Source organism: Populus nigra, chromosome 6, assembly GCF_951802175.1.
Source record: "Populus nigra chromosome 6, ddPopNigr1.1, whole genome shotgun sequence".
Lineage (NCBI taxonomy): Eukaryota > Viridiplantae > Streptophyta > Magnoliopsida > Malpighiales > Salicaceae > Populus > Populus nigra.
In genome coordinates, this window is record NC_084857.1 from 9,783,456 (window position 1) to 9,806,500 (window position 23,045).

General features: G+C 30.4%; 2 protein-coding genes across 2 annotated transcripts; one reads left to right on the forward strand and one right to left on the reverse strand.

The window, feature by feature from the left end:
• Positions 1-2,066: 2,066 nt before the first annotated feature.
• On the forward strand, positions 2,067-3,036 carry LOC133695988 (mediator of RNA polymerase II transcription subunit 23-like). Its single transcript, XM_062117983.1, has 2 exons — positions 2,067-2,198; positions 2,291-3,036. The coding sequence occupies exons 1-2, from the start codon at positions 2,119-2,121 to the stop codon at positions 2,490-2,492; spliced, it is 282 nt and encodes a 93-aa protein (XP_061973967.1). The 5' UTR covers positions 2,067-2,118; the 3' UTR covers positions 2,493-3,036.
• A 2,628-nt stretch (positions 3,037-5,664) lies between these two features.
• Positions 5,665-9,110, reverse strand: LOC133697568 (protein TIFY 6B-like). Its single transcript, XM_062120208.1, has 7 exons — positions 8,843-9,110; positions 7,891-8,090; positions 7,349-7,539; positions 7,182-7,266; positions 6,743-7,070; positions 6,497-6,551; positions 5,665-5,970 (listed from the first exon to the last, which is right to left on the reverse strand). The coding sequence occupies exons 1-7, from the start codon at positions 8,928-8,930 to the stop codon at positions 5,901-5,903; spliced, it is 1,017 nt and encodes a 338-aa protein (XP_061976192.1). The 5' UTR covers positions 8,931-9,110; the 3' UTR covers positions 5,665-5,900.
• Positions 9,111-23,045: the final 13,935 nt, after the last annotated feature.

Consider the following 23,045-nt stretch of genomic DNA (forward strand, 5'->3'; position numbering starts at 1 on the left):
GATAGGGGGCACTTGGCGAAATGGATACAATTAGGCAGTGTAGGATACTTATTAGAAAGGTCTTCCACTTGATGATCTACCCAATATTGGTGTTTCTGTTGCTGGTTTTTAATGGATCAGATCAATAAACAAGATAAATTGTCATAGTCAAATAAACATTTGACAACTGAGGTTTTTATACAAGAGTCAGGCATTTTAAGGGTGCCTTCCATTATATTGGTCACCCGGCGATGACTGATGATTAAGGTTTTCATTCAAAAAAAAAAGGAGGAACAGCTTAAAAGTTTCTCAGGAAGTAAATCCATTCTGCGGAATCTGTTAGTTTGATGTAGTTTAGTCTTATGACCAGCATAGAGAAGCCAAAAAACTAAAACTAAAATGCTGTTGTTAGGGGTTTATGAAGAGTTTTTAGATCAATACAAATGTTATATCTGCAAATGAACTTAAATAGTTGAAACTGTCTAAATCTGTAATCGTCGCCTATTTTATCTAGAAAATATCAGGTACTTGTGCCTTGTGCTCTGATTCATTGTTATAAATATCGTATTGCCAGGTAACATAATCGCCCTGCTACATTCTTTCTTTAGCAACCTCCCACGGGAATGGCTAGAAAGAACACAGGCTATCATTAAACATCTCAGGCCGCTAACATCAGTTGCAATGTTGAGGATAGCATTCCGTATAATGAGTCCATTGCTCCCAAGACTTGCTAATGCTCACACGCTCTTCAATAAGGTATAAAAGCTACTCATTAGTTTCTATCTCCTCTTAAATGTTCACTAGGTGAGATTGTGATACTGACATGTCCATGGCCAACTCGTTGTGCCTTGTTTACTCTGTGATGAACTATCCCACCATGCTTGTACCATGAATTTCTTGAGTTGTTAAATCTACAAAATTTGTAACTAGGTAAATAAGCTGAAAATGCTGGAGCTTAAGTTTTTCTGGTGACATATCTTTATCACTAAAGTCATCATACCTTGTGATGGAGGACAACTTAGGATTAATGTCCACAAAAGATTCATGTGAGCTAGGGTTAGTGCTTGTTGGATTAGGTTTGTGTAGGATTTGCTGAGACAAAATAGGATGGAACAGAACTGTTAACAGTAACTCCGATACAGTAGCAGCAGACCTTCAAGGCAAGGAAGAGTAATTAGGGAAAAATAGAACAACAAGAGTTGGAAGAAAAACTCTAGGCTCCTAAGCTTCAAAAAATCTTTGAACTCAATTTTATTTCATAATTCACCTCTAAGGTAAACAGCGTGATTCTGTAATTCTTTTCGGTCTATTAATATGATTTCTTTATCTGAAAAAAGGAACAGCAAAATAGATGCATAACTAATCCTTACTTGACTGGGTGAGCTATAGAATAGGAATATATACTATTAAAGATGGAGACACGAAATTCCTACGCAAGGCTAGGACCTTCTAGTAAATCAAAATTTCAAATATCCTTGTAGGAATATGCAGAACTTATAGTTCTGCCCCTGCTTAAAAAAATCACCCATAACTTAGAACATTAAACCCCAAACCAAGATATCTACACTTCTTGATTTATGAATAACCAATTGATCGAGCCTTGGGTTTGAGGTTCATTTTTTAGTTTGAAAAAATAGCCACCCCATCGCCTTATGTAGAGTTGGCAAGTTGATAGTGTGATGTAGAATGATACGAGATGCGTCTTGAATTTGTTGATTCGACTTGCTCCATGAAGTGACAGGATAAATTAAACAGGAAATGAAAAAAAAAAAGATGAACAAGAAAAAAAGAGGAGAGAGGGAGAGGGAATCCATGATGGTTGCCAAGGTATTGGGCTGATAAGCCTTGACCAGTGCTGTTTTTCCTCTTAATTTAGCAAATCTGATCTTAAGTTCTTAGGTAGAAAGTAGGTGGTGATGTAAATTTGAATCAGATGGTAGCAAGTAGAAGATGCCAATAGACAACAGAGGATGAATTGAGGAAGGACAGGTGAGATGAAGAGAATTGTTAGGAAAATGACTTTCGATGTGGACATTGCCTTTCGAATATTCTCCTACTGGTTTGGGTTCATAAATCCCTTTTATATTTGATTTTTCTCGACCATCTTTTTTTCAGACCCTCTCGTTGCTTTTAAATACAATGGTTGACGTTTTTGGGAGGAGTTCACAGACATCAACTGCTGTTGAAGCATCAGAAATTGCAGATCTCATTGACTTTCTGTTAGTACAAGTTTCTTGGAACTTTCTTTTATATGCTTTGAAATTCTGTATGTTTAAAGAATTTACTTTAACAAAACTCTTGTGTGTGTCAGCCATCATGTTGTCCATTATGAAGGGCAGGGAGGTCCTGTCCAGCCTAACAGCAAGCCTAAATCAGAGGTTCTTGCCCTTTGTGGGAAGGCAGCAGAAAGTCTACGTCTAGATTTACAGCATCTTCTTTCCCACTTGAAACCTGACACGAATTCTTCCATATATGCTGGCACTCATCCAAAGCTGGTCCAGGATCCCCCATGACCTTTGGGTTTAAGCATTCTTCATGAGCCGATCATGAGATGGCTATACCCTCTTAATTGAACTAGCTCTATATCCTCTGGGGTCTTCATACAGCAGATTTTGATGCACTTTGCTGCTTTGGAATAAGAGAGATAAAAGGAGTGAATGAAGGTGCTTGACAGCTTCCAAACCCGATAGCGATGGAGAAGACATCCCAGTTTGAAGGGCACTGCCCTGCGCCGATTTCCTTTTGGTCCGGGAAAGCCTCCACCTGTATCCATGCCAATAAAAGAAGCATGATCCCTTATTGGCCATAGAGGAGATACTGTACATTATTGTAAACTATTGACAGAGTTGTTAACTTGTGAATATCTGAATTTTGTAAAGCTATGAAATTTTAAAAACTACCTCAGCCCAACAAATTGTTTAGCTTACGAAAGTGGTAAAGCTGTGAAATTTTAATCATTGCACGGGAAAGGAGCGTCAACATGTATCTGAGTTTGGTAAGGTTTGAGGCTGTCTCAATGTGACTCCAAAACTTTGTTGTCTATCAATTAACCCCCCCTGAGGTTTTGATACATTTTCAGTTAACCCCCTTCTCTGTCTAGTAAAACTAAGAAATTACACTATCGATACTCAGGGTCTCGTGTATCAAGCGTAAAATAATTTATTGTGGAGTTTATTGCTTTCATAAGAAAGAATAAGATTTTATAAAAGCACCATGGCCAATCACTACTAATAAAATTTTATACAGCACCAGTAAAAGCACGGCAAAACTAAGATGTAAAATGCTTGGTAATTGACTCTTGTGTTTTTGATCATTTACATCATAATGAACTGCTCTGTTTCTTGTTAAAAGCATGTGGATCTTATGTTATTCAAAAATAAAGTACTTTCTTTTTAAAATATACGGGAGCTGTTCAAATATAGTAACAATTTGATTTTCTTTAAGTGTTATAAATATATATATATATATAACCCACAACAAAATAATATGCCAAAAAGAAAATTAAAATCAAAACACAAAATTAATGAGAACCATTCAAGTTTCAGAAAGGACAGCCATCTCATAATTTGGTATCATCCCTTTGTTTGAGCAAGTGAATTTTGTGGACGCCACAACTAGTTATTCCACATGTCTGCCACATTGCTTTTACTTCTCTCTTCTTTTTCCTCTCTTTTTTTTTTTTTTTTTCTTAAGAAAGAATCTAGAACCGGCCCTTGCCATTATCAGTAGCCTGTATATTTCTTAGTATGCAATTTGAATTCTTTTCTTTTTTTCTATCTAAGAAATTTAACTTTTTTCCTTTTTGACAAATCACGTTTTCTTTTTAAAACCTCATGTTTGTTTCATTAGCTATATATTTCTATATATATCATATTTAGATTATGCGAAGAAAAGTTGATACAATGACATCCTTATTGTTAATATCTAAAAAAATACTATTAAAAAGTATGTGTAAGTTGACCTTAACATCCATATTAATAAAAAAAATATCATTAAATATAATATTTGAAATGTTACAATTAATATTTTGTATTATCAACCATGATATAGATATCTTGTATTCATATCACTAAGATAATTTATATAAATAATATTTTTTAAAATAAAAAATAAAAAATTAGAACCGTGCAAAATCAACCCATATACACTGATATATTTAACTTTTAACTGTAAAAGCCACCAGTAGGCTTAATAAATTATAAATTTTCTATTTTTAAATTATAAGAGATGAATTTAGAGGGTTTTTCTTACTTTGCTTGAAGTTACCGTAACTTCAATAAAAATTATTTCATTTTTTTATAATCAAAATAAATAAAAAGACTCTTAACCTTGTACCATGGTCGTTGTAACTCTATCTCATTATGACTTATATAGCTTCTAACTTAACTTTTGAATTCTGAATAACTTCAAAAAAAAAAAATGAAAAAACCTACCGAAAGCCCTTTTCCCCAAAACTAGCCGAAAGCAATTTCGAAAGGCCGTGAAAGCCAACACTCTTGTCAAGCCGAGCCTAAGTTTACTTAAGAAAGAATACTCAGTAGACAAATCTAATCCATATGGCCCACCACGTACCTTGCACAGGACCAGAAAAAATGGTCCGGGCAACCACGAAACCTTGGAAGTTGAAATGAATTCTTCCTAATTCATAATAATAACAAATATACTGCAGCCCCATTTATATTTTTTTATTCACCATTGTAGTGTAGTGATTTTTTTTCTTTCACGTGAAGTTTTGTCTGTCATTAAATGAGGGGTATTTTTTTATACTATCTCTTAGGCATTATAGATTTGTTTTAGAGTATTTTTTATGATCAATAAAATAATACTCTCTCTTATATTATTTCTTGCCATCTCCTCTTCTATTTAGAGTAGCTTGTAGTATCTATATATTAATTTATTATCGGTGACGTTTTCTTTCCTTCCTTTTATTCCTCACTCCTAACTCGTTAAATATACTATTTTTTTATATATATTTTATGCTTTCAATCAAGTGTTAGCTTAATTTTTTTTGGACTTATTTTTCTCTTTTTTATATTTTAACATTGATTTTTAAAAAAATTAAATTTCATGATTTTCTTCATTTTCCTTTTCGATCTCATAACTTCATCTGCATGTTTGGCACAAGTTGATTTGAGCAGGTTCAAGTTTTTTTTATTTTGGCTTGCAAGTATTATTTTTTTATCCTTTTAGATATTAAGTTTTTTTTTTTTAATTTTATCTTTCAATGTATGGTTCATTAAGAATTAGACTTTAAATTTTTTTTAATTTAGTTGTTTTTAATGAAATTAATCGAGTCATGAGCTTAATTGGTTAACGGAAGCTGAGATCTTTTTTTTTTTGCTTATTTTTTTTATTTTTATCATTTATCATTGTTTTGAAAATAAAAAAAAGGCTACTGTCAGCTTAACATTGTTTTTTTCTGTTCTTTTTATCCGACCTGTGACAAAGCTAAGGTCACATAGCTACTCTGTGTGTGTGAATTAAGACAGAGAGAGAGAGATATGGTCTTATGTTGTTTCAAATATGAAAGGAGGTTGCTTAGCTATAAAGAAAGGCTATGCAATTATTACAAACTGGAAAGTTGTATAAAAATTATGCTAATAGAATTTTAATTATGCTATAAATGTGCTTAATATCACCTAATCTTAGAAGCAAAGAATCCGAGAGCATTAAAAGAAAGCGAAATGACAAGAAATGGGCGGAAAACCCTACACTTACTATATACGAGAGAGAGTTGATTTTGGCAATCAAACAGAGTCATGATTACAGTTATTCTATGAAACAAAAACACGTACTGACACCTTTAACTTGCTGCACAAAATCTCAACAATTCCCTTCTGCTTTGGCTTCATTGTATGTTGTTACTCTCCTTCTTGCCAAGAGAGAACTAGTTCCAGCTGCGGAGGTTGCGAAGGAATTAATTAGTAGGGTCCGGGGTTGGCAAAATCTGGAGATTTCTTGCTGAGGTTGTATGGCTCTGCATTCGTCGCTCTGCATGCACAAAAAACTGCCTCAATTCAGGAGCCGGATGATTTAGTTGAGCTAATCATTGCATCAATAATATCACTTCATTGAAATTCAATTTTTCCAATATAGTAAAGGTATATTTTTCCAATATAGTAAAGGTTGTAGCATAGTTTCTACTTTCCCCTCCTTTTTTTTTTTTGAAAAATTGTTTCTTTATTGTTGATAAATACGCCCCCCAAACCCAAAGCAAACGAAAAGCAGGCTTTGAAAATTCTGAAGCAAACTCCAAACAAATGCATCTCCAACTCCAGGCCCAAACAACATCTTTAAAACCATTTTCAGTTTTTCGAAACGGCCTGAAGGTATAATTATCACAAAGACAAAAATACCTAGCCTAGCTAAATTACATGCGTCTTACATCCCCGCAGGTCCTTGCTTTGGCTTACCATCTAAAGTGTATTTGTTAATAATTCTCAAATAGATTTGAGCATTAAGGTCAAAGTGAAAGTTAAAACAAGTATCTTTCATTCTTATTTGAGTTAGAACTCACCTTTCCTTGCGTTTCTCTAAAAACCGAGCCAGGGATGCTTTTCGAGCCTGAGGGACTGCAGTGACAGAGATTGGGCATTGATTATACATTGCAGATAAAGATTAAAAAAAAAAAAACCTAATTTGGAGACCATGCAATAAACTCTCAGTGAATGGGCAACATAATTTAGAAATCTTTTTGTCGGAACATCTTCATGGAGGCAATATATATTAGAACACCACTTTCAAGAGAGAAGAGAGATCATACCAGATGGTATCATGGTGGTTGTAGCAACAGATCCCACTACATATCCTGTCTTTGGATGATCTGGTTTAATAACAGGAATGGTCACAGGTCCAGTGGTTTTGGTTGCCATGATTTCCTCGGTACTAGTTGACCCACTCCCTGACTGGGCACCTGTATGTGATGGGCTTGAGAGACTAGAGCATGGTGGAGTAGACATGATAGGTTGGTTCACGGGACTAACATCAGCTGCTGCTGGCTTTGAGCTAAATGCCTGGACTTGGACTTTTGGCTGTGCCGATTTGGATGAAATGGAAGACCCATTTCCAGCCAAGAACATGATTGCCTGAGCCTGGATAGGATTCCGTAAAGAAACCAGATTTAGGATTGCCATCTCCAATTAGACAATAAATTAACTACTGCACACATTTATGTGGAGAAGAGAGAGGCAGAAAGAGAAAACCTTCTCAGGGGATATATCATCATAGACGTTGACTGAGCCAGCATAAAAGATGGTCAATTGAGCAGGAGACCCATATGCTTTGACACTGTTCCAATAAACATATTCAATTAATGTTTGTTGTTAGAAAAGTTTGTATGTGTTCATTTCAAGCATAAAGTGATACTTACCTTGAGTCTGCTACCCCAGCAACAGGACCAACCATGGGAAGAATTGAATGTGGAGCTGTGACAGGAAATCCTCCAAGCAACTGTGGCTTCATGGTAGTCCCAAGCATATTCTGACCAGTGGCTGGATAATGATTGTTGAAGAAAGGGTTGCCCGTAGAGATTGAAATTGCATGATTGGCAACCGGAAACATCTTCATATCATGAGGATGGTGCACAGAGTGCACATCATGTTGCGCAGGAAAAGCAGTTGGTGAAAAATGAGTCTTACCTTGTGTATTGAGATTGAATAATTTCTAAATGGTGAAAATCCATGGAGAAATAATGACAGTAGTTCACACTTGGTGATAAACCAGTCTCTTTACTCCGAGCACCCAGGGAAATAATCATCCAGCTCATTTTAAATAGTAAATGAAAGGGATAAAGTTTGTTCCTTCAGTATTCCTAATTCAGACTCATCTGATAAGTTCTTTGTGCCAGGGAACTTCATTAACTGCCTAACCACGTAAAAATAATACGAAACACAAAGGAAAACTATACCATACCTGGATTTCAGCAGCAGAACGTTTTTGACCAGGATCACATGCGTCTGCACTTAAGACAGACATGAATCCAGAGGACACCAAGGCATCAGATTCAATAGTTTTGGTCTTATCTTCTTGAGCAACCTTGAAAGACATCAAGTTATGAAGGGTAGAGACCTTGTTGGAGAAGGGCCATTGCATCCCTGAACCCTTAGTAAATCCTATGAATATCAACAAAAAGATTAGAAACCCACGCAACCTTTTAATTCAAAACAAATCCAGGAACCTTTTCTCTAAGACTCAACTTTGGTCAGTTATCAAATTAGAAATCAATAAATTAGGAAAGAAAATTCAAACTGTCTGAATCAGACTCCAGATGGACACTATTTAGAGTTAAATTGGAAAAATCAAGCTTAAGCTTTGTGTATACTCCAAATTTTCTTGTTGCAATAAACAGCTAAGCATATACCAATTATTAAAGATCAATATAAACAGTCACTGATACCAGATTGAATCTTTATCTCACAGATATAATCCCATCAACAACAAATAAATGACTACACACTTACATATATGCATATATATTGGTTAAACGGGTAAATACTACAGTATCGAAAAAATAAATTTAGCAAAGAAGCAAGAGATTTCTTAATGATATCAAACAAGAATTCTTATCGAGTTTTTAAGCAAAAAAACTCCATAATTTGTTAATAGTATGAACCAACTACTCTTTCTTTCCTTTTATTCAATTCAAACATCACAGTCACAGCTGCACCAGCCATGCACTCATAATTAGCAAGGTACAAGAAAAGGGGAATTTTCCAAATGAAAAAGAAAAGCAAAGCCACAATTTCATTTCAAAACTAACTCAAAATACATCAAACAAAAACAACATACACAAGTTAATATTAATGCAAGAATCACAAAAGAAACAAAAAAAAATAACTTTTTTATGACAAGAAGAAGAAGATACCTATATCTTTACACCCATCAGAGCTAATGTCCTCCTTCACCACAGCCGACGGTTTCTTTGAACTCAAACCCAAAAAATCTCTTTCCATTTTCAAAGGAACAAGCTACTACAAAGAGAATTCAGCTCAAACCCACCTCGAAAAACAAACCCAAAGACCATACAAGATTAATCAATCAATTCCTTGCCTCTACAAAAAACCAAACGTTATGGGGAGAGGAAGGAGAGAGAGAAAACCACACAAAAGCTTATAGTAAAGGGGGAGAGAATTTTTTAAGGTTTTATAAGATCTGGACCGTTAATTTCTTAAGAGTTATCAGAAAACAAGGAGTGAGAGTTACCGGTTTATCCAGTATGGTTACTGGTTTGTCCGGTATCCTACCACGTGCGAAACTCTTTTAAGTCACCCATTGCCATTGCTAGGGGCCCACTTGTCGGTGGTAACGCTTTCTTCGACTGAGAGTCTGACACGTGTATTTGTCACGTGATGATTTTCTCTTTGCGGGTTAATGAGCTGATATTTTTTTTAATTGCCGTCTTATCTCATATCTGTGACTTGTGCAACTGAGATAACAAAATTCTCACGAGAAATTAGTAAAGAGTGAAATGGAATTCATCTCAAGCTTTTATTTTCCTGTAAACTAGTTTTTGCGTCGCTCCGCTACCTTTTTGTTTTTAGTTAAAAATAGATATGCATTTGTTTGTCAAATTCGCCTAACAAATAACTATATATTAATTTACAAAAACTAAAGGGTTTGGGAAAGTGAACCATTGTTTCCCATATTCATTCCACTAAGTTATTCATAGTGTTTTTTGACTATTATTGATTTTTTATTATGATTTTTTAAAAAAAAATTAATTTTATTAATTTTATCTTTTAATATTAAAATGGTTGAAGATTTAGCTTTGTAATTTTTTTTATTTTACCTTTTTGTAGGATTAGTGTAGTTTGTGACCTGTCCCGGTTTACGGGTTTGATACGGTGTCTTTTTTTTCCTTTTCTTTTATAATTGAACTTGAATCTTTTTCTAGTTTATCTTTTTTTCTCTGAAAGTTGAGAAAAAATAGTTTTAGAGAAAAATTATGTTATTAAAACTTTATAAAATAACAGAAACTAAAAGGTGTAGAGAAACCATTGTTCACTCATACCCATTACATTATGAATTACAATGTTTATCTTCTTCTTTTTTTCCTTTCATAATTGAATTTTTATTATGATTTTTAAAAAAAAATGTTGATTTTATCATTTAATATTGTAATGGTTTAGAATTTGGCTTCATAATTTTTTTTTATTTTGTCTTTTTGCAGGGTTATATGGTTTGCGGGTTTTTTTTAGAGTAAATGAGGGTGATTCAATTTAGAGGCCCGGTGAGTGTTTTTTTTTTTTACTTGACTTTTTTTATTGTCTATTTTTTTATCATATAGTTAAAAAAGAAAACTACTTTAAGAGAAAATTCAAGTTATTAAACTTTATAAAGTTTATGGATGTGTTCATAAGTTTGGTTGATTGACCTGGTTCGCGAGCCTTGTAAGTTTAACTTTTTTTAATCAATTTTTGTTTTCAATTTCATCCTTAGATATTTTCATAATAGATTTTGTTTTGCTTTTTATGAGACTATCCTGACCTAAAAAAAATATTTGAATACTGGGTTGTTGTTTGATTTAGCGATCATTTTTTTTATTATGTAGTTAAATAAAAAGTAATTTTAAAAAAATAAAAATTATAATCTTGGTGAAGTCCATAACCCGGTTCAGGTTTTGTGTGCTAGACAAAGTTACCCCATTCACAAGTCTTACGAGTCTACCCACCAACAGAATATGTTTTTTATTTTTGTTTTTGGTCCTTTAATTGTTTTCACTTTTTTTTCAATGTTGTCCTTTAATATTTTTAGTCTAGTGCTTAATTTGTTAGCATCTATTTTTATTATATAGTTTTAAAAAAAGTTATTAAATCTAATAGAGTTCATAACCAAGGTCACGGAGGAACCAAGATCGATCCAATTTGTTATTATATCAATATTAAAAAAATAACATCTTTAATTTTTTTAAAAGTCAAACATTGTTTTTACCAATCATTAAGGTTGCATCTGGACTATGAAATCCATCAATTTAAGTCGGGTTATTTCCCATAGAGTTTAATTGGAAACTTGAGTTAGACAAAAAGTTAAGTTGGAAGGTTTCAAAACTGACTCGTTTAGTCAGATTTAATAACACTATCAAAAAATTCTTCATACTCTTGATATCTTTTTTTATATATTTAAAAAAAATTGATCTGACCTTTGACGAAGCCCCGAGCCATCCACTAGTCACACTTCTATTCAGTTTCATTATATTTTTTAAAAAATAAAAATTCAGGCACTCAAACAAGTATTCAGAATAATTGGAGTTGACTTACATTAAATTAGTAATAGCAACAATATTAATAATAATCAATATATTTTAAACATATTTAGTGACAAATAAGATGACATTTTTATGTATTTTAAGGGTTCTAAAACAATGAAATGGAAAAAATTGGATGACATGTCAAAATGAGAAATTTTGTTTGAATGGTAGTTAAACGCCACTTTTTCTGTGGCTAAATTATTCCTTTAATCATACATATTTGTCAAGTAATTTCCCTTTTTAGTTATATATATTCCATTTTGATGAATAAAAGATGATTAATTTTAAATTTACATGTTGATAAAGTCCAAAAAAATCCAAGTGGCCTAAGAATAACGTTTTCGGGTTGGATGATCAATTAATCAATTGATCACAACAATATCATCCATTCTCCCTAACTAAGGCAGTTGATAGCTTATACTTAGTGTTTGGTAGGTCAATGTAGCTTGTAGCTAGTACTTGTAAAAAAATCTCATTTGATAGAGGTGAGGATTATTTAATGCTTAAATAAATATTTTTTTAAAGAGATAAAATACAATAATATTATAGAGAGAAATACTTTGAATATATATATATACACACACAATAGAAAACGAAGACTGTGAACCTTTATTCCGAAGGTCTCATAAAGTATTTATAAATCATGAGTCTTATTCTTTTAAAAAGAAGAGGGTCTGAAGTGTAATTTTACCCTTGCGGTATTTTGAGTTATATTCTACTCAAAATAATACATATTGGACTAGTATAAAATATCGAGGGACATGTATGGTGTCCTAGGAAAACTCTCTAGCGAGTATCAGGGCTGAGCAATGTGCTCGAGCCCATTAAAGGTGAAAAGTGGATCCGGACATGCTGCCTAGACCTAAATACGCCGAGCTCGGGCATGACTTCCCGAGCCCACAAGGATGCTGGGCATGTCACACCCATGGTGGGTGTTCACCTTGCATGGGCGCTTCTTGGCCGAGCCCATGACTTCTAGGAAGCTGGGATTGGGCATTAGCCGAAGCCCAGGCTCCTTAGGTGACGAGCTCGGGCAACCATGCGTGAGCTCATTTTTTTTGGGCTCCCTATTATACTTTGAACTTACAAAATCGATCACGAGCTTAAAGGGTGTTTTTGGTGGGATTGTTTTTGGGGAATTTTTTGAATCTATTTTGGGAGGGTTTTTGGTCCATTTGTTTTTGATCCATCACATATAAATGAAAATTAAAACATATAAAAACAATTAAAATTAATCCTAATATTCTTTTACAATTAATTAAAACACTACCTTACTTGTATTTTCTCTAGCAAAGCTAATGATATTCCTTTTAGTCTCATTAGTGATATACTGTAGTTATCAATATACAAACTCTTGTAATATTTTAGACTTGCGAAGCCTGATAGATTGAAAAATTAAGCCAGGGGGAGGATACACTCATTTTCTGAGAAAAGGATAGAGTTAAAAGAAGGAATTTTTTCACCATTAAATGTGTCTAGATGTTAATGTCTTCCTTCACAGAGTCCTCGATTTCAATAAGCCATTTTTGTATCTGTGCGCGAGGTTAAATATGCCTTGATGTTAAAGAGGCACAGGTATTTTTCTGGATATCTTATTGGTTTTTTAATATTTATACACAACGAAATTTTGTTTACATCATGCTTTCATAAACATGATTTTATTTTTTAAGTCGCGTGTAAATAGAAGAAAAAAATTGAAAATCAAAGAGTTGTCTAAGAAATTATATTTAATTATCTAACGGGCATTATAAAAAAAACGGAAGAAAGTTGAAGAGATGATAAGAGAGCATTTGAAGAGAGGTTTAATTGTTTGATACTCATTATAACACAAAGAGAACTGCTTAAAAGTTTTTTCTTAATTAGAAATATATTAAAATAATATTTTTTAAATAAAATACAGTCTAAAATTAGAACATTAAAAAAACAGGTCATCAAAACAAAATCAAACACTCACTATAATAATAATAAAAAAGATAACAAATTAAAAACCCATCCAGATCATGACAAAGACAATTAATACATATACTTAATTTGAGTATGGGAAAATTTTTATTTCATCCTTGTATTTAAAAATAAATTAATTAGTTAATCCCCTTGTCTTGAAAAACCTAGCATTAAGTTCAATGCCTTTTTTTTTATTATTATTAACATGGATATCCGGGTCAGCTTACGCGCATCTCGATTAATCCCACAAGTTCTGAAGTTAACGACCATGTAAGCCTCCAGTAATCATTATATTAGTAACCACATGGTTCAAACCTGAAACTTGAAAAGAGAAACCCATTCATATACTTTTTAATTTGGCTGTAACATGATTTCTGTATTGTTTTTCTTCATGACTAAACTATTTTTTTTAATCATTACTTGTTTGTAATCAGATTTTATACCCATTTTAATACGGAACTAACTCATACTTTAGAAGGAAAAAAAAAGAGTAACTAGGAAAATCATTCAAAATACGGATTTAGTGGAGTGGTTACGGATACAAACTTGAGCTTTGCTGAGGTAGTAGTTTCGGATTCAATTCCTGCAGTTCTTTGAATAATACAGTGCAAAGCAACTCTTTCCATTACGTCACAGCTAAGGAAATTGGATTCGTTGAATCTTTTAAACTTTAATCCATTAATTATAAGAAACTATGGTGGGCAATCATGCTTCTATTTTTGTTAAGCCAGACTGGCAAAATTTACTTCAGTACTTAGACAACTGATAATCTTGATAAAGCTCTCCTTTTCTTTTTCTTTTTTAATCCAGTCCTCTCTTTATGCCTTTGTATTATTTTTTCCCCACAATTTAATACTTAAATTATTTTTTACTGGCAGGGCAGGTTATTTTTGAACTTTCTAAGTTAAATGTGTGATGTTAATATAATTTTTTCCCCACAATTTAATCCTTAAATTATTTTTTATTGGCAGGGCAGTTTATTTTTGAACTTGTAAATGTGTAATGTTAATATAATTTTCACATTATTTAATTTTGCATTCAGATTAAATAAAAAATTAGATGAAGAGATTTTAAATTTGATCAGTTAAGCTGATTTTTTTAAAAATATGAAATAGTTTTTTATAACTTAAATATTTTTATTATATTAAAAAAATGTATAATTTGATGCACAGCACAGCATATACCTGTACACTAGCATTTCACTAAATGCATCTCGCCTTAAACATCGATTGTGATAGCAAAATATTGGGGGTGATACCTGGCAATAGAGGGAGAAACACACGCTTCCAAATCATGCTCTCTAGCAATCATTGGACTGTCACCCACCCGCCTTTCAGACTTTAATTTCCTTGTTACATCTCTCTTCTTACTCTATTTTTATTGGTTCAAACTAATTTTCCTTCACTCTCCTCCTCGTTTTCCTTTTTTATTTTTCGCCATTTCTTTTCTAAATCAAGATATATAGTCTTGAATTAGGTTGCCTTTTCCTTCTTTTCAGAACGGAGTGGAGTATTCTCTTCCTTTTCCTTTTTCTTTGTTTTCTATATGATTATCTTTGGTGTTTAAAGTTTAAACTTTTAAGTCTTGGTTTTGTTGAAGGGGATAGGTTTGGTAGTGCTACAACATCTAGACTTTAATCACACAACATGGGGTGGAAGTGGAAGGATAATTAATATTAAAAGAAAACAAAATCATATAGGAACCACAATAAAGCTCTAATGAAAAAAGATGCACGAAAAACTCGTTCAAAAAATGTAATGTTGGGTATTTTTTTACCGGTAAAAAAATAGTTAAGATGCTAATTACTTATTCTTTCACATGATCTTATCGGATATTTGAAATATAAAAGGTAAAAATCATACTAGCATAATTTACATCAAGATAATATTTAAGATTATGACATGGTATTTTTTATTTGGAAATATATTAAAATAATTTTTTATCTTTAAATTTATTTTGATATTGACACATTAAAATAATAAAAAATCATAAAAAATTAATTTAAAACAAAAAAAAAACAAAAATATTTCTAAACACAAAAACAAGCTTACCCTAAATTAGTAAAGAATCATTTTATCCCTGTGGGAAAATAAAAGGGGAAAACAAGTGAGAAAGGGAAAGGTGAAAAAGAAAAGGAGTGCAATTACCTTTATTCGAAAACACTTCCCTTCGTAAATTTATTTGAAAAAGAATTTTACCTTTTTTTATTAAGAAAAAAAGAAGAAACGTTCTGGCTTTTTTCAATTTCTCGCCTTATGTACCGTGCCGTCATTTCGTAAAAGCAACGGGCTGTGACGAGGCACGGGGACAGATCTAAAACGTGTCACATAAACTATTGCTTAGCTTAGAACTGTACCCACGTGTTGTCTGCCCGATCTTCAGCCAATTGTTACGTGCCACGTCAAAGATACCGTTTCGCAGGTGACGTGTTGATACTCTCAGTACCCATCCCACGTGTCTCTGTTCCTGTCTCTCTGTAGTCTGTACAGGCAGTGGATTTTTTTATTTTCAGAAACCACGTGTAAAAAAAGAGTTTTGATTCGAGAAGAAATTATAGTGGTGGTTGAAAAAAAATATACTTATTTTTAATCATCCCTTGTTATGAAGGGAAACAAAATTCGTTTATTTCTGAATAAAATTGCATACTTTTAATAGTACTTGTATATTATTAATTATAATTAGGTTTTTTTTTATAGAAAAAATTAGATTTTGTTTGGTAGTTAGTATCGTGATGTTAATTATTTTTTAAATTATTTTTTGTTTAGAAATATATTAAAATAATATATTTTTTATTTTTTAAAATTTATTTTTAACATCAACGTATCAAAACAATTTAAAAACATCAAAATAAAATAATTTTTTTAAAAAATAAAAATAAAATATTTTTTTAAAAATATTTTTATAGCACAAAAACAAATATTTTTTTATATCAAAATAGCATGTTTAAAATATTGTGGAAAAACCTTTCGTTAATCTGTACATGGCTTTGAGAAAAATGGGCCTTTGGATGATAAAATTCTCCACCAGCCCCCCTCAATTAGATTGTGACGTGTCAAAATATATATAGTAATTTCACGTTACTGCGAGGTGTTAAAGTATATTTTTCTGCACTTTATTTTCAACAACATATTTTACTTTGCTTTTGAAAGCATCACTCTTCCATCTGCAACTTGCGTGTAAAACAACAGGTTCTGGGGGGACACGGAGATCGTGTAAATCAATTAAAACAATGATGCGATTGGTACATCAAGATCATCAAAGTAATATAATGGAAAAGTAAGCTTGAAGCTTTTCCATGGAACAGAATGCAGTTTCAAAATTCAAAAAGGATACATGTGGGTTAGCCAAATATCCATCGTGATATATTATTTTTTACAATTTGATTCTAATTATCTTGATTATTTTGTTTTGTTTGTTTTCAATTTAATTTTTTTATTTAAATCAATAGTATATTATTTTTACCAATTTGATTCTTTATTTTTTGATTTTTTTTGAGTTTTTTTTTTGCTAAATTTATTATTCTTTTTAATTTTGCTTTTCAATAAAAATATAAGATTTATTTTTTATTATAATTTTGATATTCATTCTTTTAATTACTATTTTTTATTCTAAATCTTTTTTTTATCATTGAAACTCTTTTTTTTTCAATTTTATTTTTCAATGTTTAGTTGACTGTGAACTAAACTTTAAGTTTTCTTCAAATAAAATGTTTTAAGTTTGATGATTCAAGTTATAAGTTTAAATACTTAACGCAAGTTAATATTTTTTTATATCAGGTTATTTTGATTTTATGATCTAAACCGTATATTTGACGGGATAACCTGAGTTGTTCTATCCCTAATTTTAAAAGCTACTTATTTGTCATACTAACTTATGTTAACCAAGGCTAATTTTTTCAAGTTATTTGTTTACCCTATTTTTACTGTTTCTGTATATAATAAGCTAGAAATTAAGTTATATTATTTGTTTTATTTTGAAAAAACATATTTTTTTCTTGAGATATCATGACTACTTAAAAAAATAGTTCATTTAATGTTATTGTCTGTTTTTTATTGTCTTTTAATTATATTTATGACTCAGATTATATATAAAAAAATTAAAAAGGTTTTTACCGCACATGAATATTATGTTTTGAAAAGAAAAAAAAAAGTCCCGTAAGAAAGCGCCAGCACGGAGCTAATTTAATCTATTTTTCTTAAAATTATTACGCGACGAGGACTGCCTCAAACCACGCGTATTGAAAAGAAAACAACAATAAAAAACCAAAAAAATGTTGACGGTGTTCAGTAGAACCATCAAGTAGATTGCTTGTATATTAAGAAAATTGAAAAACATTACGTAGCTTTGGTGATTTTTTTTAATTTCTCTCTTTCAATTTTTTTTTAAAATTTCATCACTTATTATTTTTTTACTATTCATTCAACTTATATTTAAATTATTTAAGTTGACTAAATCACATCATAATAATTCCAACATACTAATCAATGAACTAGACTGAGAAATGTTTTTTTCTTGACAATTTGCTTTTTTTGTTTTATTATTTTGACAAATTCAACCGTTTACTTTTTAACTCGGCCGATCAGATTAAACCTCGGCTAATCATGGAGCCAGGTTAAGAAAAAAAAATTTCTTATATATAAAGTAAGTAAATTCAACCCATTATCTGATTAAAAAAAACTAAAATTCGTAAAATTTTTGAAAAGAAAATTATTAATTCTTATAAATTGACTATTTTTTAAAATGCAGCTTAAAATACAAATTGCTTTTATTTTTAATTTATGCACATGTAAAACTCTAAATAATATAAATAAGCTACTTGATAGTTAAACTATATAGTATTGTCATTATATTTTATTTTGATTATCAAAACTCTAAAATACTTTTAAAAATCAATAAAAAAAATAAACATTAAAATTTAAAATAATTATTTTACTTCAAAACCCATAAGAATAACTTGAACTCTTTATTAATTTTTTTATAGATTATTTTTTTGGTATTGTCTTATGTTGTTTTTACTATTTCAAACAAAAATTGATAATATCAAAGCCTTTCTTAGTTGTTGTTTAGAACATGATAATAGTGCCTGCTTCAATTCTTTCCATGAATTAAAAAGTAATTCACTTATTAATTTATAATCATGTGACATATAATTTAATTTTATCCTTGATTTCTAATAAAAACAATTATAAATTATATATATTATGTGTTTCAAAAATTAAATAAATTAATTATTATTTGATAAAACAAAAATTAATTTGATAAATATTCAAATTTATTCATTTATAGATAATTCTAAAAATAAAAATAAAAATACTAATATATGCACAAAACACGCGCATAGAAATTAGTACAGGATAGACGCGGCCAGATGTCTCTGCCTGATGCTAAATGCCTCCATATGAAACCTAACGGGATGAATTTTTGAGTTAGCATTCTTCTCTGGACGAGAAATTGGTGGGTAGATTTAGCTGGCAAATTCATCTAGACAATTAGACTAGGCTAATCTAATTGTGGTATTCCATGAGTATAATACAAAACGAATGGACGTTATACTATAATAAATGGATTAATCGTCGTGTTATGTTAATTTTTGCCTAATCTGTGATCAGGTTGGTCTCTCTAACAATTTCTATCATTTGACTCGAACAGTATTCTTTTTTCAATAGTTCTCGCCACTTGTGCTCCTTCTCCGGTGATCTGAGCCATGCGTATGGATGCAATGATGGACCATAATAAGAACTTCTGGGGGTGGTCAACAGAGCCTGGGAGTCAAAAAAACAAGGGTACATGTGAAAATTTTTAAAGTCTGGAGGGACCAAGACAGGGGTATCTATGAAACTTTAAAAAAGTCATGGCCACCCCTGGTCCCTAGTGTCCGCTACTGTATGGATGTCCAACGTTTTTCTCGTCAACGTATTACATTCAGAAAGTTGCATTAACATGGAAAAAGAGATAAATTAAATAAAAAAAAATCTCCGAGTAATTAAAAATCTCTCATTGATTATTTTTATTTAAATCAGACGAAATATATATATACTGCTGCTGGTTCTAGAGATATCTATCGATACTTTTTTTTTCCCCAAGCATAAACCAAATGAGAAAAAGAAAGAAAGAAAACGATTAATACCGTGTCAATCCATACCCTCAAGATTTTCTTGGGTTGCATAAGATTTTATCACAGCATGTTTTATTTATATTGTTGTTATTTTTTAATTAAATTATTTTTAGTGTGTTATAGAACAATATAAATTATAATTTTAAATTTTATTTAATAGCTTAAGTTATTGGGTTAAGATGATTCTTGATATTGTATCAGAGCCCTAATGACCAAGCGGTCACGAGTTCAAATCTCACCATCCCCATTTATTTGATAAAAATTAAGCACAAGATAATATAGATCTGTGCAAATTTTAAGTCTAAAGAGCTTTTACTTAAAGGATATGTTAGAAAATAATATAAATCATTTCATAAAATTTCATTTAACAATTTAAATTTTTAAATTGAAATAATTTTTTTTATAATATTTCAATGATTTTTTGATTTTTTGGGGCTACGCTAATGATTATGAGAAGATTTTTTTTGAGATATCAAACTCGAAACACCCCCCTCCCCCCTCCCCCTCTCTCTTTATATATATATATATATATATAAAAGTAATGTGTTGGCTTGGCAACGTGCGGGGCACCGCGTTATCAAAGAATAAACAAAAAAATCATTTATCATGATAATTCTCGAATCAGCTTGGTTGAAAAGCCTGAATTACCGAAAAAATGATATTTGTAATGACCCACGAACGAATTCTCTTCCCTTAAAGCAACCATGCACGGATATACAAACTTTAATGTCTTGGATTTTACAAGGGTTATTGTCCGTCTACTGTGGGAGTGTTAATGGGCCTTTTATATATCTAAATTGTGTTGTATTTATTGTACTATTATTATTTAATAATAAATAAAATAAAATAGTAATATATACGTGTGTTATATTAATATTGAGATATGATATGTTATATTGAATTTAAAAATATCAATATTTTACATATATAATTATTTAATATCAATAAATATATCCCAATTTAAGTTTAGATCTGGTTTTTTATTATAGTAGACAATATTTATTATTTTATTTATTATCCATCTAGTAAGTATTTATAACAAACACAACTTATATATTTTTATTTTTATCTATTACTCATTAAGTAATTATTAAAAAAAAACTTATATATTTAGATTAATCTGAGATGATATCCATCAAATCAAATCAAATTATCAAACCCTTGCCATCTGTTGTTAGAAGGCATCTGCACACGCAAACTGGAAACTCCATGTAAGAGTCCAAATCACAAAACTTCCGTGTAGAGAGAGAAGCAATGATGATAGAATGAATATATTAATTGATAATTCTTAATCAAACTCCATGCTTTGAATATTTGAAGGCGATCTATTTTTTTGTGTTTTTTAACTATATTTGGATGTTAAAAAAAATATTTGACTTGAAAAATATTAAATTAATATTTTTTATTATTTTTGATAAATTAATATTAAAATTAAAAATATTAAAAATATTTTTAAATAAAAAATAATTTTAAAAATAATGTGTTTTCACTTACACTGAAGTGTATTTTAAAAATATATTTATCTTGAAAAATATCAAAACAATATTTGTTTCCTCTTCTTTTCAATAATCCTGCCATGGTAATATTAAAAAATCTAAAAGAAAGACCACTACCTGCCGCAAAACCAAAAATGTGCTCCAGCACTAATAATTACTTTATTGAACTGGACCATGTGCTTATGAGTGTTTTGAACGTATTGAAGTCTTGTCATGAATTTAATCCTGTCCTCTTCCTAGCTCGCGCTTCGAAAGTCAATGTCTATAGTACACTCCTCTGAAAATTAGAATATACTTTTTGATAAAATACATCGATATATAGTTGGACAGACAGTTGACCGCTTGCTTGATCATGGGGAGTGACACTAGGCAGTTAGGGTATGTGGCTGCGGATGAGGTTTATTTACAGTTATAAATATAAATATTTGATTAAAAAAAATTAGTTTGATGCTAATAGGATCATAAAAAATTTAATTGTGCCGCAAGTTTTTGTAGAAATAGTATTTTACTACATTTCTTATAGAAGAATTACTAAACAATGGAGTATGACTTTACTATTCAATGAATAGTAGAGCCATGTTTTATTGTCGCATTATTTATGTAAATAGTTTTTTTTTTAAATCAATGCAGTTAATTGTTTTTTTTTTTTCTTTTAAAAAACCACTATAATGAATTTTAATTTACTTGTACTTTTCACACTTTTCACGTAACTAATTTTTTTTCCAAAAAACCAGTGTAGTTAAATAATTTTACTTGCACTATTCACGTGAACGTGAACAATTTTTTTTTAAAAAAATTAGTTTAAGGTTAATTAAATTTATTAGTACTATAATCTTAATTTTATTCCTGATAATATTTTATCTAATTTTATTGCACGCTCAAAAAATCATGAAAACTATAGTTCTTATCGGATGAATTTTATATGTAATGGAATTGTAGATAGTTTAATAGAACAATAATTTTTTATATATATAAATTATGATTTATTTCATGATGTAATAGCGATAGTTAAATCTATAATATTTAAATTAAAAACTATAAATATTAATATATATATTTTTAAATTATTTTATAACCTCAATTTCAAAAGCATTTTTAACCAAACACATTAAACTATTTTTTGTTTAACTTTAATTTCAACCACAGTTTTAACTAAACATATATTTTCTCAACCTAATCTCAATTAAAATTATTTTTTATAAAATTATTTTTTTAATTCCCACTGCAGTACTGTAAGCCCATTGTTTTTTTTCCCTCCACGGCATCATATTCATTGCAGCTGAGAAGTTCGTCGAAGCACTTCCCATCAGGAAAGTGTTTTACACTAATAACACATGATAATTAATTATACTATATATCCATTATCCAGCAAATTGCATGTTGCACGCGCCCCTCTTTTTCTGATCCAGTGTACGGGAATTAAGCGCTGGACACTGTTGATGTTAATATCAACAAAACTTAAAGGGGGTTTTGATACGTATGGTATTTGTACTTGATTGAAAATAAAATTTTTAAATAATGTGTTTTTAACATGTAATTTACTAGCCATTTGACTTGGTTTCATTATAGATTAAGCTGGCTTTTCAACTCGCCTTTTGACAAATCCATCATAATAAAAAATTAAAAATCTTACACACATAAATTTAGAACCATATATGCCACTAAATATTTTAAAAAATATTAACGTGTTTATTCATCTTATATCACTGTAATATTAAATAAAATTAATATATTCATGAATGGAAAAGCTAACATTTACATATAATAAAATAAAACAAGGTTGGCGTATGTAAATAAATTCAAAACGAGTTGTTAATGCAACCTCGCTTATACTCAAACTAATTTTTTAAAGTGATAAAAAAATAAAATAATGTTGAATAATATGATGATGAAAAAAAAACAACAACAAAGAATTCATAACTGAAGTTGAATAATTTTTACACTAAAACTAAATATATAATCTGCAAGCTAGCTATTTGTTGTAATTAGGTTGGTCCTGTTGTTGATTTCTTTTATTCGTGTATTCTTAAGCTTTGCTCCTACTCCTTGAGAGTTTAGTAAGCTTTGCAACTGGACAGGCTTCTGCATTTTAAGTCTTGGTCTTGATATAAGTACGGTGGGAATCCCTCCAAATTTGTATGGATATAAAAAACACAATATTTTTTTATTTTAAAAATTATTTTTAACATTAGGGTATTAAAATAATCTGAGAATATTAAAAAAATATTAATTTTAAAAAAAATTCAATTTTTTTTTTTAAATATTT